The sequence below is a fragment of the Rousettus aegyptiacus genome, unplaced genomic scaffold (assembly GCF_014176215.1).
Source record: "Rousettus aegyptiacus isolate mRouAeg1 unplaced genomic scaffold, mRouAeg1.p scaffold_m13_p_8, whole genome shotgun sequence".
Classification (NCBI taxonomy): Eukaryota; Metazoa; Chordata; class Mammalia; order Chiroptera; family Pteropodidae; genus Rousettus; species Rousettus aegyptiacus.
In genome coordinates, this window is record NW_023416311.1 from 32,677,218 (window position 1) to 32,692,970 (window position 15,753).

The 15,753-nt window shown below is 40.6% G+C and overlaps 1 protein-coding gene across 1 annotated transcript in view; it reads left to right on the forward strand.

Annotated features, from left to right (window-relative positions):
- The first annotated feature begins 4,688 nt into the window (after nt 1-4,688).
- ALDH7A1 (aldehyde dehydrogenase 7 family member A1) overlaps nt 4,689-15,753 on the forward strand; it is a 31,943-nt gene continuing 20,878 nt past the window's right edge. Inside the window, exons 1-6 of the mRNA XM_016121918.2 lie at nt 4,689-4,911; nt 6,109-6,162; nt 6,741-6,806; nt 11,416-11,496; nt 11,805-11,928; nt 14,209-14,341. Coding sequence (XP_015977404.2) covers nt 4,720-4,911; nt 6,109-6,162; nt 6,741-6,806; nt 11,416-11,496; nt 11,805-11,928; nt 14,209-14,341 — 650 coding nt within the window. The 5' untranslated portion in view covers nt 4,689-4,719. The remainder of the gene's footprint in view (nt 4,912-6,108; nt 6,163-6,740; nt 6,807-11,415; nt 11,497-11,804; nt 11,929-14,208; nt 14,342-15,753) is intronic.

Below are 15,753 nucleotides of genomic sequence, written 5' to 3' on the forward strand. Positions count from 1 at the left end.
CTAAGCGATGTGCATCATCGCCGCAAACTACTCACTGGAACGACTCCGAGAAAATGAATCCCCTGCGCCCTCACCACTTTGGCGCGTTTTCTTCTTAACTCGGTTTTCGTGTAAACCTTAATTTGTGCACGGACAGCAGCCACCGGGGATTTGGTCTCAAGGGCTAATCTGGACGCCCCGGCAGGACTTCCGGCTTCCATTCTCGCTCCTGCGCAATCCGGCGCAATCCGCTCTACGTGTAGCTTCCGGGGGTACCTGAGGTCGGTACCTGAGGTCACTGGCCTAATCTGACCTTCCTTGGCGCGGCAGCCAGGGCCGCTGGCCCGCGTCTGTGCTCCTCTGCAGCTCGCCAGCCGCGATGGTGCTGCTCACAGTGCTGTTCCTCAGGCACGCTTTGCTCTTTCCCTGCTCAAGGCCTTTGCAGTTGTGAAGAAGGGCCTGGTTGGGACCCCCATAGTAGAGGCCGCACAGTGTCCCCAGCTTCACTTTTCCTTGCTCTATAGCTTAACGATAGATTGTCCCCAGCGGCTTGGAACTCCTGGCCGTGAAAAGTTGCCCGGAAACGTTTGATTAATGCCCTTATGCTTAACTAATCACAATCCCTCTGGTCTAGCATTCTTTTTGGACTACTACCATCTTTGTTCTGGGTTGCTAATATCACTGGATGACCACGTTACTAGAGGCCTCTGCAATAATGCCCAGATTTTCCCTTAAATACTCTAAGCAGGACCGAGAAAGGAAGGCAGTTTTGGAGGTGTTAATCTGCTCCCTTCTCAGATCACCGGTGCTCTGAAAATAAACGGTTATTCTAAATATCCCAACTCATGTACCAGGCTATTGGCTGAGTGGCACAAGGCAGCATGAACCATGGACTCAGTGGCCCTCTTGTTCTAGTTTTTGTGCCAGACTCTGGCAACCTTCTTTGCACAGGTTGTTCTCTTACATGATTCAGCATTCTGATTAAATGACATCTCAGAGGCTTTCTTCAACCACCCTAACTAGAACAGAAACCCTTACTGTCACCCTCCAACCCTTTTTCTCCTTCATGACCTCAATAGTCATATGTATATTTATTTTTTGTCGTATCCCCCAATGTCTAGTGCAGTGACTTCTTGTATATAATAGGTGATCAAAAAATATTTATTGAAGTTTTTTGTTTACTTACAGTGGATCTTATTATTTGTACCTTTTATTATTCTGTAACTTGCTTTATAAAAAGAAACAATAGAGCAATTTATCCTGGACACCTTTCTATAACAAAATATAAAGACCTAGCTAGCACCTTCTTTTTAATGATGCCCTAATATTCCGTTGCATGGAGGTACCATCGTTTATTTAGTCTCTGATGGTGTAGATTTAGGCTGTACCCCATCAATTAACAATTTTGCAATTAACATGTATTTTTGCAAACTTGTGTTATTATTCCTTTAGGCTGCTTTTCTAGACTACATGGAAAAGAATAAATATTGATTTTTGAAAAGTGAATTTACGACCTATAAAGATATTTTACAAATCATCTTATTTTGAGAAATGAAGGGATATTACACAGCTAAGCTATTGAACTGAGTTTTAATTCCAGGTCTCCTGACTCTTAAACAACTTTATTGTTTTACCTTTCCTACAACTTTGTTGTTTTACCTTTTCTGATTTGTATGGTATGAGGTAGGAGTCAAATTTCATGCTATAATTAACATTTTACTATGTAGTATGGGATGCAATGAAATATCATTAAATGCATAGAACAGCTCTTCACGTGAAAGAATTTCTCCAATGTTTTCTTCTAGACATTTTAGAAGTTTTAGTTTTAGTTCTTACCTTTAGGTCTGTGGTCCATTTTGAGTTAATTATTGCATATAGTGTGAAGTAAAAGTCAAGGTCCATTTTTTTTTTTCGTGTGAATATCCAGTTAAGATAGCGCCATTTTTTGAAAAGACTATCCTTTCTCCATTGAATTTCCTTGACATCTTCATCGAAAATTGACTATGTATGCGAGGGTTTAGTTCTGCATTCTCTATTCTGTTTCATTTTGATCTTTATGTCTATCTTTATACCACTGTGACACTTCTTGATTACTGTAGCTTTATAATAATTGTAAAATTGTTATAATTTTTTTGTTATTATTGTTAAAATTAGGTAATTTAAATTTGTTCTTTTTTTTCTTTCAAATTGTTTGGTTCTAGAGCCTTTGCATTTCCATTTAAACTTTAGAATCTACTTGCCAGTTCTGGTATTTTGATTGGGATTGCATTGAATCTATAGATTAATTCAGACTTTGAGGTCATTATCTTAGCCTGATGCCATTACACTCTAGAATCATTTATTGTTAATCGACAATTCTTCTTTGGATTCTGGGCTCATTAAACAACCAGACAGATAGTTTGTATTCTGGAAGAGAATGCAGTGATTAGAGGATGGGAATGGTCGGTCCTTTCTGAAGATACTTTTTGCTATAAAATAATAAGCCAGTATTCTAGTTGTAGCATCATTTTTTTTGTGAACTCAATATGAGTCTGCTCAGAGCAATAGTGTCACTCACCCATGCTCTGACAAATCTGGTTCTGAGTTTGCAATAATGAAATTGTACCCTAAGTGATGGTGATTTCTCTAATTTACTGCTGCCTTGAGGGAAAACATGCATGTTCAGGTCATATCCTTCTGCTGCCTGGCTAGCTATCTTTGAAGAATGAAGACAGCTAGCTAGTATTCATTGAGGACATACTAAGCACAGGACATTTGTACCTATGTTGTGATTCCAGAGTGAGTCCTTGCTTTAATCACTACCCGATGATGTCTTTGATAAGTCATTGAAAAACAAAATTGGTCATATGTGGAATTGGTTCAAGCTGTTCTGTGTTCAGTCAGTACATTTAAATTTCTGTAGGGTTTGCAGTTTTATATATGCTTTCATGTATGATTCATTTAAAATTCTCTTTTATACATGGAATGTGCTTTTATATGATTCATTTAATTTTCTCTCTTTCTGCTCTTCCGCATCAAAATTCATTTTTTACTGACTTCCTGTTAGGCAGAACTAAGTGAGTTTTGAAAAATGGAAGTGGAAGAGTGATGCGGTTCCTATTTTCAATGTTAGCAGTTGCTAGTGTCTACCCAGAACTCGTCAACAGCATGAACCTCTCTCTTTGCCTTGGTGAAGAGAACAGAGGGAAGCTAACATTTCCTGAGGGCATCATGTGTCCCTCCTACAATTTAATGCATCTGCAATTGTCTTTTTCTTTTTTAAATCAAATGGAGGAGGAGAGAAGGAAGGGTGTGGTGGTAAGATACCCACACAAAGGATTTTGCCGGCAGCCAGAAATTGAGATGAATTAAATTCTCTGTTAAAATGTCCGAGAAACAAGATGCCTCAGTCCTAGGGGTACATGGAAGACAGTAGTTGGGTTCTTGATAAAGATTACCAATGCCAGACCAGGGTATCCATGCTTTCTACTCCTGAGGCATGTACCTAGGTTCACTTGTTTATTCATTTTTATAGTTTATTCTTATAGTTTATTCATTATAGTTTATTCTTATAGTTTATTCATTATACAGGTGGACGTGATCCTGGTACAATGCTGAGAATTGCAGAGCTGTGTAAGGATGAGTCAGAGCTGGTCCTTGCCTTAGCAGGGAAAAATACGACATAACAAATGGAAGCATGTATCTCTCCCATTTACTACAGTTTCTAGTAGGTGTTTGATACATGCCAAGTATTTGCTGAAATCCTTTGTGCCACAAGGGTGGAAGAGATAAAGCTCAAGCTTGAACGCAGAGATGAAAGGAAGGATTTTACAGGTGAAGAGAACAGCAAGGGCAAAGGCACAGTGGGAGAAGCACATCGAAACAAAAAGTGACTTTGGCTGCAATTCAGAAGGCCACAGGCAAGTAGTGAGAAGTAATATTTTGAAAATCACGTTGGGAATCACAAAAACATGTATTAATTCAATTGATTTGAGTGTGCATGTATTAACTCATGTCCAAATCATGCTGATTGAGATGTATTTCTCTTACACAGGGTAGGCACAGTTACTGTGAAATTAGATGGGAAATAGGACGGTGAGGGCGGGGTGGGGGGGGGGGTGGAAAAGATATCAGGAAGACAGAATTGAGAAAGAAGGAAATTGATAAAAACTGTCTTTGTTTTTCAAAAGTAAGAATATACCCAGGCAGGATATTTAGAAAGAAGTACCATAATTTAACATTGTTCATTAATTAGAAAACTCTAATTCGTAATTTAACAAAGCAGTGAAAACAAACAATCTCCTTTCCTCCACCAAAAAAACCCCTCCTTTGGCTATTCCACAGAACAGCACCTGGTTAGAAATGCCCACTCTCAGACCGCAGCCCAGACCCATCTAATTAGAAGGTTCATTTAACATGATCGCCAGGTGATTACGTACACATTACAGTGTGAGAAGCCCTGCTCTAATCTCCTTTACTCGGAGCCAATATTTTGTGGAAAGAATTTCTAGCTGGTGCCGAGGTTCCGGCGTCTTTCACCAGATGGCAGTGGCCCTCTCTCTTCCTCCGTGCGGAACGCGCATTGTTCCAAGCCGCGGTTCAGCTCGGGACTCCAATGAAAGACTAAGGCCGGCCTTGAGACGGCGGAGGCGGGTCCCGGGGGCGGGGCCGGGCCTGCCTGATGGGCTGTCCCGGGCAGGGGCGGGGCTCTATTTCAGCCGCTCCTCGGCCCGCAGGCGCGTTGCGCCTCCCGGGCTCAGTATGTGGCGCGCTCTTCGTTGTGTTTGTGTGTACCGTGCGAGCGGGAGCAAGCTCTCAGGATCTTGGGACGGGCCTGCCGCTTTCATGTCCACTCTACTCATCAATCAGCCCCAGTATTCTTGGCTGAAGGAGCTGGGCCTCCGCGAGGAGAACGAGGGCGTGTATAATGGAAGCTGGGGAGGCCGGGGAGAGGTATGCGGGCGTCCCAGGAAATCTCTGCAGCCTCAATTCTCTCCGGGGGGCCCGGCGGGCTTTGATCATCCAGACTCCCCGCTGCCGCCGTAGGCGGTTGTACTGGATGGGAAGTTTGAAAGCTCCACAGTAAAAGTTTCCCCACGTAAGGTGCCCTAAAAATACTCTTAGATTTTCGGGCCTTGTGTGATATGGAGAGGCGATGTCGTTTTGGAGCTGTTCGGGGTTAACTCACACATACTTAAACCCGTAGGGCAGAGTTCTGCGATCTGTAGTGAGAAATGGCACATGCTTAAAGGTGTAAATTGTCTTAATTTCGTGTTTGACTGTGGCTCCTCAGATGTGACATGCCCGCAGATAATGTTTTATTGGATAGTTTTATGTTGCTATTTTCTGAAAGTCTTTGGAGTTTGCAAGCTCGGACTTGCTGAAATTCTGTTGTTTTTTATTGGGCTCGGAGTTCCCTTGAGGACTGGCTTTTCCGCATTTCTCCATTTCCTGAACCTAACACCGTTCCTGGCACCCAGTTAAATCTCAATAAAACGTTCTAGAATATGATAGAAAGAGAAGAAAATTATCGCTTAGGTATTTTGAGAGCCACATACAAAAGAAAGCTTTTATAAGAAAATGTTACATGCAAGAAATTTTGTTGCATGTTATACAATGAATCTGCTTTGTTGGTGGAAACATCTTCCTTTTGGTTATCTGTGACTAGGAGATGCAGGTTACTTTGGCCGCCCCACCCCCTCGTGTGCCCCATGGGTAGTTTCCTGTTTTTCCTATACGGAATCTCTTAAGTTTATGGATAAAATACCCTCTCCTGAAGCGCCTGGCCCCCCTTTTAAACTATGGTTTGATTTTTTTCTTTCTAGCTGATCTCTCCAGTTTGTGTGATATACGAGTTTGGCGTGTTGTTAATGGAAAAAGAGGCAAAATAACGGGTTACATTTAGGCTTTTGTTTATGTACCTAATACTTAGATGGCAAGGGTAAATTTTGCAGAAAAGTAGTTCTGAATGTTTAGGTCAAAAATGAAAGAGCTCTGTAGAGTGGCTTCTTTGTAAAAGAAGTTAAAGATTCTGAGTTTGGATACACTTAGTCTCTGATTTTTTCCTTCCCCCTTTTTTCTCGCCTTTTTTGGTCTGTTCCCCTGTTTGGAAGGGATTACACATGGTGGTCATCTTCTTTTTGTTTTAAGGTTATCACTACCTATTGTCCTGCTAACAATGAGCCAATAGCAAGAGTCCGACAGGTAAGTGTTTTGTTTGTTTGTTTGTTTTGTTTAATGCAAGCTGCCCAGAGGGAGTTTGTGGGAGTGATCAAGACTTATACAAAATTACAAAGTCAAAAAATAATTATTTCTTTTTCATTGGCATTTAAGAATGGGAGAGACTGTCCCCTCTTTGGGTAGGAGTGTGTGTGCCCTAGAAAAAGTAAACCATAGAGAGGACTAAGGAGAGGGGGTCCCTTTAAGGCCATACTTCTGGCTCGCTCACCTGGGGACTTCGTTAGAGTGAAGGTTCTGACCTCTTAAATCTGAGTTGGAGCCCACAGTTCTGAAATTCTAATACATCTCAGGCGTTGTTCCCAGATGAGTTTAATAGACCTTGCATAGAGAAACAAGATTAAAAAAAAACCTACACAGCCAGATTCTACCTTGTCTTACTGAGTGTTAGTGAGGTTTTGGAAGAGTAGGCTGTGAAAATCATTCTAAACCAGAAATCTTAGGGGTCACCCAGAGATTTTCCAATTCTTTCCCAAAAACCTGTGTTCTTAGAAGGAGATCATCACTTCCCTTTTCCTTTGTCTCCCCCCTAATTCCTCATTTAGGCCAGTGTGGCTGACTATGAGGAATCTGTAAAGAAAGCAAGAGAAGCATGGAGAATCTGGGCAGAAGTAAGTATGAGCTTTGTTGTTTGCTAAGAGACCATAAGTTAGGGTCAGTGTTCTATTGCACACAATCAAAAATAGCTTTGAGCAGGAAAATACCACTTCCAAAAGTAAATGGTGTGCTTAAGTAAAGTTCACCCTACCTGGGTAGAGAGGGTAGTGTCTAATTTGTTTTAATGTTTTGAAAATAACTTATCATTTTCTTTCTGATCATAAAAATAATACATATTCTCTGCTTAAAAAAAAATTGAATGATGCAGTATATAATATAATCAAATTTAATCCCCTTACTTTCTCTTCAGTACAGAATGGTTTTTAGAGTTATGTTTTGGTGTATTTCCTTCCAGTCTTTTATGTGCTAATTTCATAGTTGCAATTACTATATATACATGCACATATGCTTGTTATGTGCAAATTTTGACCTGTGATTGCGTTATGTACCAGCCTAAAGTTACTGTATAATATTTAAAAATCATTGTTTTCCTGTACTCCATTTAAAAAAAAAATTTAGAACAGTTTTAGGTTTACAATGTATGGGAAGAAAAAATTAACCTTGTTCCATTCTAGGGTCTGTGTTTGATCTAATAATTAAATCGACATAAGACAGATTAACAGAAAAACAAATTTTAGTTTTGTACATAATGCCCTCTCTCTACCCCGGAAGATATGAGACCCAAAGGCAGCCGCCTAGGCAACTGATGCTTATAAAGCATCCTGAGTGAAGGAAATGGATAGGGGTCTGGGGCTTTAAAGGAGAGGAAGGCCATTCACAAGTAGGTGAGAAGAACAAATGTTTGATAAGCAAATGTATGCCTTCTGCTGCAGATCAGTCTCTCACATATAAAAAGTTATCTCTAATAATAGCTGTCTTCCTGATACAGGCCCTCTTTTTAACTAAGTTCTGGGAAGTTAAGGGGAGGTAAATAGCTTTTCCGGGTTTTCTGAATTTGATGGGTCTTGAGTGCCTTTAGCATAAAGTAATCCGTATGTCAAAGTGGCACATTCTGGAGTGTCTTGTTCTGAGCCCCCTCAACAGAAAGACAGCAGAAAGTACAGATATTCCCCTACATACCTCACCAGAGATCCCCTCCCCACCACTGTTAGTGAGTTTCTCTTATTATTAACATGTTGCATTAGTGTGATACATTTGTTACAATCTGTGAGGCAATATTGGTACATTATTATTAAGTATATAGCCCATCATTTATATTAGGATTTACTCTTTGCATACCCTCTTTTGAATGCCAGTGAAACATTTGACAGAAACATTTATGTGTATATAATCATGTTTGAGAAGACTGTGAATTCAGGGTCTTTTCTTTTCGTGACCTGGACTTTAAATCTGTCTTTGTTTTGGCCTGGGGGGTGGCAGCTGACATTGTGGTGTCTTTCTTAAATATTGTGCTATATTTTGTTGTTGTAGTTGTTGTTTTTGCATTCAGGATCTTATTCTGCAGTCTGCTTTTACTCCACAGTGCCAGATTCTGCACCTCATGTTCCTTCTCACACTTGTCACACTTTTAGACTTCCCAGGAGAGTGGGTGCTGCTAACAGATTGTTTTCCTGGGTGAAAGTAGAGTCAGTTAGGGATTCTACTTGTTAGAATTCAAGTTGAGCAATTGGATTCAAAGTTTAGGAAAGAGGCAGAGACTTTCATAACTGTGCCTCTGGGACACCTGCCAGTGGGGGCAGTGACTTAGAGCAGGGGTCCCCAACACCCGGGCCCTGGACTGTAACCATTTCTGGCAAGCAAAGCTTCATTTGTATTTACAGCCGTTCCCAATGCTAGCATCACCGCCTCAGCTCCACCTCAGATCATCAGGCATTAGATTCTCATAGGAGCACCGGTCCCTGGTGCAAGAAAGGTTGGGGACCACTGGGTTAGAGGCTGCTGTGGCCTCAAGTAAGAAGGGACCAGAGCTTGATCCCCTCCTGATCTGTTCCCTCTTGGGTCCTCACTCATGTGGAGCCCCTAGATGGCCATGAACTTTTTGGCTGGCTTTGCCTGTGTGAGGACAAATCAATGTTTCAATTAGTTCATTTAGTTAAGCCTGGAATTTTTTAAAGGGAGCACTTTTCTCTAAGGGAAGAGGAACAAGGATAAAAATATGAAAAGCTAGTTTATAAAAACTAATTTCTTTCTCTTAACTAAAACTAACCACAGAGAACCTAGTCTGCTGCTTTTTTGCATGAACCAACTTCAGCCCAAAAGGCTACCTGTTTCTGCCCCTCTGTATCGCCTGTCCATCCTCATTTTTCCTCTCCGTCTCTGGTGAGGGAGACCCAGAGTCCTTTCTTTCTCTGTTAAGAATAGGGAACTGTAAATGCACCATCTCTAAATGAATAAAAGAATATAAGACACCTGGTAGTTCCTAACATGAATATCATCATATTAATTTCTTCAGAGACTTAGCTAATACTCCCCTCCATGCTCATAGCTCTTGCCACGTGTCTGTCTTTGATGCTCATTCTGAATGTGACTTTACAGGGGAAATATGCAGAGACAAGGGCTCTTGTTGCCCACCTCAGAATGGTCTGAGGTTCCTGATGCCCTGTCACTAGGACTGATCAAGCTCACTGGGAAATGGGCCTGTCTTCCTTGTCTCCTACTCCCTTCTCCATTCCCTCTCCCCAAACTTAATTCTGGCAGTCTCGACTCTCGCTATTCCTGCAAATTATCTGGGAAGCTGGAAAAAAGTGCCAGATTTGAGTGTTCTGGGATGAAATCTAGTCTTAACGTTCCTTGAGTGGATTCTAAGGCATAGCCAGGGTTGAGAATCGATCAATTACCAATTTTTAATTAATGAAATTTCTTTCTTTTGTAGTTCAGACAGCAACCATCTCTGGTCTGGCCTAATGGTCTTCCTGCTCTAGTCTTGTGTCCCTCCAATTCATTTTCACAACTAGAGTCATTTTAAAATGCACTGTGACCCTGCCCCCTCCCCCTTAAAACCCTCTTACTAATTTCCCCACTGGTTTTTGGATTCTTTACACAGCTATTTGCAGTGTGTCCCCTACATTCCTCTCCTCCTTCTTTGAACTCTACAAAACCCCCATATCCTTTCTCACCTTTTGGCCTTTGCATATGCTGTGTTCCCTGTCCCCTATAATTTTCTTCTATTTTATCTCTTCACCTGGCCAACACCAATCATGCTTTAGGTCTTTGGTCTCAAATCTTCTTTACTTTTTTTTTTTTAAAGTAAAGCTCTCAAATTCTTTAAAAAGTCCCCTTTCTCCCTACTCTCTTACTCCCAAGTAATTCTAACTTAACACTCCTCGGTTTTCTGGTTGTAGTCTAGCTCCTCCATCATAGGGATTATAATTGCCTGTTTCTTACCACCCCCACTGGACTGTCAGCTATAGTGCGAATGAATGAGCTGTCTTCTTTCCCTAGATTTCCTGGGGATTTGCACAATATTTGGCACATAGAAATGTGCAATAATTCTTGGTTGAAAGACTGATTAAATAAAATATGTATGGAATGGGAAGTTAAAGGCCATGTATATTGGTCATTCTGAGTTGAAATTAGCTGGTTTGCTAAACTTATAAATATGTTGGCTAAATTCAGTTAAAACATAATTAAACCTGTTCCATATGCTAGGAAATGTATAGCATCTGCACTGATTCATTCAACATTATAATTTTTGTTTCCTGTTTCCAGAAGAGTGCCTGTATTGTAGAAATGGCAAATGTTGCCGACATAAAATGTGGGGAATGAAAATCCATTATGATTCCATTCCCCAGAAATCACTACTACGAACATCTCATTGTATATTCCTTCAAGTTTAAGCAAAAGTTTATTTACTGTATGCATTCTTTTGCTATTTTCAATTATCCTGTTATAGCTGTTAAACATTTTCCATATAGAGCTACCTCATTTTTTTAGAGAGAGTGAAGTATCCCATTTTAGGACTGTTCCATAGTTAACTAATTATGTGCTGGTGGATGTTTAGGTAGTTTCTGTTTTTCTCTACTAGGAAAAGCACTGCAATGAATTTGTTGTACCTATACTTTTGCGCACTTCTGTATATGTTCAATTTCCAGAAATGGAATTGCCTAGTCAAAGGGTTGGAACATTTAAAATGGTAACAGGTTGCTGAGTTACCTTCCAGGAAAGCTGTTCTAAGACGTGGTGACATATTTGGGAGGGACAGAGAGCAAAGAAGAGCCCTGAGATCACAGCCAATCTCAGGAGGAGCCCGAGCAGTGTGTGATGACCCTGCGTGTGAGGGAAGAGGGAAGGGGAAGCTAAATCAATAGTGTGGACACACAGCCAGTTCGACCCATCAAAAATCATCTCTGGGAACCACATAAGCCTATAGGTATTTAAAGTATCTTAAGCTCTCTGGAGTCACCCCAAAAGGTTGTGTTCAATCTCTGAATTTTTTCCTGTAGTTGGCATTGTCCCTTGCTCCCGTGAACCTGTCATCTGGATGTTTTCTGGGTCTCTGGCATTGGTTTGAGGGCCTGACATATCATAGTCTTGAGGTGATCAAAAAGTCATCTTTGATGTTCTTGTGCTTTGCTCTTTCATAGCGCATTTATCTAATATTGTATTCTTAGATAACACAAGTTTCCACTTTGAATTAACATTAAAATTCCATTCCTTTCTTAGATTCCTGCTCCAAAGCGAGGAGAAGTAGTGAGACAGATTGGTGATGCCTTACGGGAGAAGATACAAGTCCTGGGAAGCTTGGTAAAGTATTTCTGTAGTAAAAATATAATACCTTGAAAGGTAATTAGACCTTTACACATTTCTGTATATGAGATTGTGATTTTTAAGACAAGCAGTTTATACATTTCAAAAGTCTTTTCTTTGGAGAATGGACAGGAAAAAAGTGAAGACTATTCTTGGGTTTTAAAAGTTTTCAGAAAAGTAAGAACAGACTTTCTGAAGTTTCTTACCTTCACAGAAAATATGTTTTGCATTTCCCCTCTGTTAATTTAATGTTTAAAATGTGAATTCTGTTGAAAAAAATGATGCTTGGCTTTTTGTCTTTTTAGGTGTCTTTGGAGATGGGAAAAATCTTAGTGGAAGGTGTGGGAGAAGTTCAAGAGTATGTGGATATTTGTGATTATGCTGTTGGCTTATCACGGATGATCGGGGGACCCATCTTGCCTTCTGAAAGTAAGCAGTGAAGTCACTTAAGCTAAGAATTTTGTATTCTCGATGCAGAGATTCAAACAGAATGCCCTGGTTGTGAACAGGTTGCAAAAGAGGAATTGTAAGAGACATACAAATGTATGAACATATATTCTTACTTTTTCTACTCAGACATGCAAATTAAAACAGGTGAAAATAGCAGATTAAGACACTTTAAAATTTTTAAAATTTTTTGAGATAGAACTCAAAAGAAAGTGTTGGCAAGGTCAAGAGACAGACACTCTTTTATGGGGACATGTGGTAATGTGAATTGCCAGTCCATTTGGAAAATAATTTGGAAATAACCCAGAGAATCTTACATTTAATACCAGTTTCAGAAATCTAATGTAAGTAAATAATCTGAAATGTGACAAAGGTTTATGTGTAAAGATGCCTATTGTGGTATCGGTAGGAAACAGGTTGAGGTAATTTTGGCAGCCTGTTAGCAGGTAATAAAAACTCCTGTTTATAGATTTTTCCTTCCTCATCCCCACATTTTTGTGGGATGATCGTATTTACTTATTTTAATGTTATTTTTTAAAGAGGCAATATATTCGTATCACAGAATTAGAAAGAAATAAAAGCACGAAAGATGAAAATTCTCCCTCCTACCCTCCTGGGTACTCGATAGTATCCCATGTTAGTAGCCCATGTTGCTGGTTTCTTATATATCTTTTTAGAGCTTTTATTCACTTAACAGGCAAATATATGTCTTTTTGAAACACAAACATTAGCAAACTATACATTATGTTCTGTACTTTTTCATACTTCATGAGTCTTAGAAATTGTTTTATGTTATTACATTAAAGTGCTTCCTTCATCTTTTTTTAATGGCTATTTGCTGTAAAGATATTATATGTAATTTATTTAACCCAAATGATGGGTGTTTAAGGTGTTTTCAATCTTCTGCTGTTACACTATGCTGCAAGAACTATCCTTGTCCTCTGAGGAGGTTTCAGTGATGAGGATAAGGGCTTTTGTGATTTGTAATGTTTGCAGTTTTAATAGAGCAAAACAGGCGGCTGTGCGGGTACGTTGAAAATGCAAGGGGCAGAAGTCCGCCAGAGTGGTAGCAGTCATCCCAGGGCGGCAGGATCGTTGAGGATTTTCATTGTCATCTTTCCATTTTTCAGTATTTTTCAAAATTTCCATCATGGGAATTACATTACATTTATGATCAGAAATGAAAATATATTATTTTCAAAGAGTGGATTATTCATCTGTGTGGAGGCTTTTGGGGTAACTTTGACCTCTTTAATGTAATTAATGCTTATTGAGTGCCCACCAGGTGCCAGGTGATCTAATTGGTGGTATTTGATCAATAAGGCATAGTCTTTGTCCTCAAGAAAATTTTAAGCTTATAAATTCCTTACATTGAAGAGTGGGAGGAAAGTGGGAGACAAGTAAAGGGATAATTACAGTAGAACACGGTAAGGACTCAGGGAAGAGAGGGGTGGAGTGCTGGGCCAGGGGTCCTTTTAAAAAGGGAGGAAAAAAAGTGAAAGCTTAAGATGGGAGAACGTGGCTTCTTTGGGGAACAGTAATAGTTTAGCACTGCTGGAGGGCACAGGATGAGGGGAGAGGAGGTGGGAAGGTACTTTTCCTGTTAGGGAGTTTGGACTTTTTGGAGGGCAGCTGCAGTGGTGATCTAGACGACAAAGGGTTTTAAGCAGGGGAGTGATGTTATCAGAGCTTCCCTGGCCTCCCTGGGGTGAAGGATGAAGAGGGGAGGGCAGGAGAGGAGGAAGGAAGTCCTGCCAGGAAGAGGCTGTGCCAGCACATCATCTCCACAGGGAGATTTAGGGTGCCCAGACTGAAGGAGGGCCTGGCAGTCGGGTGCAGCAGCTGGTGGGGTCCCTGTTCCTAGCTAGCACTGTGAGCGTGGCCAGAAAGGTGGATGGCTGAGAGCACCGCCCTTCCAGTTGGTCTGTGGTTTTCACCAGGGTTCCTGAGCCATCACTCCTGGCTTTGGCTCTTCAGTGCTCTGGCTGCCTTTGATTCAAATAATCAGAATTGCTATGAGGATCAGAGGCATAGTGTCTTATTATGTTTTATAAGGTCTGGAGTAGTAACAGCTTTTGTTGTATGCTAATTAATGTACCAATATCCTGCTGCTACGTAAAGTGTTCTGCTACAAGGCATCTGGAATCCCTCGGTGGTTCTGTGCACCTTTGTTTTGCACACGAAAGATCTGACTTTGTTCTTAACTGGACATGCATTAAATGAACGCGCTAAAGCATGTTCCTCGCCTTCTCCTGTCCTCAGGACCTGGCCATGCTCTCATTGAGCAGTGGAATCCTGTAGGTCTGGTTGGAATCATTACTGCGTTCAACTTCCCTGTGGCTGTGTATGGCTGGAACAATGCCATTGCCATGATCTGTGGCAATGTCTGCCTTTGGTAAGACCCGCTCACTTTCTTATTCAGTAGTTAGATGATAAAAGTCACCATGTTCATGTACTACTAAAAGTATTTTAAAAGTATCAAAATATTTTTTATTACCCCACTCTTTCTGTTAACAATTCACATCTGCAAGTTGTGAAATGCTGACTTAATTATTATGTATTTTATTTATCATTGGTACAGTTTTTTTTTTTTTTTTTACTTATTAACTTTTTTTTGACATAACCATGCCCTTCCAGTTGTTTCCACCTCGAATGGGTATACTGTGATTAAATTCCGACACTAACTTCCTGGACTTAGTGTCAAACTCCACAGGTTTCAGGGCTCAGTCCTCCACAAGGCTGTCCTCACTTTAAATGTAAGCTGCAACTGTCCCCAGGTCCCCAGGACATCTGTTGTTCTGACCATCCATCTACAAATTTGGAGATTTCAATGAACCTTGGTTTCAAGAATTCATTAGAATGACCCACAGAATTCAAGAAAACACAATACTTAATGCTTACAGTTTTATGGGATACGCAAGACAGCAGGGTCTGGAAGGGCAGGCCAGGAAACGGAGCTTCTATGCCCTCTCCTGGTGAAGTTGGGGAATGTCAGCCTCCCAGCCAGGAGGCCTCACTGAGCCTTGTGGGGTCCAGAGTTTTTACTGGGGTTTTATTACACAGGCACAGTTGATTACATTGTTGGACATGTGATCGAATTCAATTTTCATCCCTTTTTCCTTCCCCTTGGTTGGTCTTCTGGGGACCAGTGACCACCTCCCATCTTGAAGCTACCTAGAGGCACCCGAAAGTCACCTAATTGCATAATAAAGACACTTCTATCACTCAGAAAATTCCGAGGGGTTTTGATGCTTTGTGCCAGAAACTGGGGACAAAGACCAGATATATTATGTGTTGTACTATTCTCCCCAAACAAAAAACGAAGTAAACAAGTAGGAGGGGGAAAAAATATTTGATAAATCACAACTTTCTTTTTAAAGTTTGACTTTTTTTTTTCATTAATAAAAATTAAAAATTTGATAGTGAATTCCCAAATGATTGAGGCACTTGGCCTATGTTCTCATTGGTACATTAAATTTTACATCTTTATAAAATATTTGCTAGTAGAAGTGGCCAGGAAAATGCGGGCATCTTAGAGATGACAAAGCACTTGCTCGTTTTTAGTTTTCCTGTTCAGTGGAAGAAGTTAGAAAGCTAGAAGAGTTGTCTTTGCCCATTGTGCATCTGTCCCACTAATTAAGTGCAGATCTTAATGTCTTCTATCGAGTATCTGCAATGACTGTCTACAAAAGCAAGGCAGAGTTGGGAGGGTTAGTGATTTGGCACCATGTTGCTAAAGGGACCCACGCTTTCTGCATTCTAATCCAAAAAGGCTAGCTGTATAGTTTTCCTCAGCTCACTGAGCCT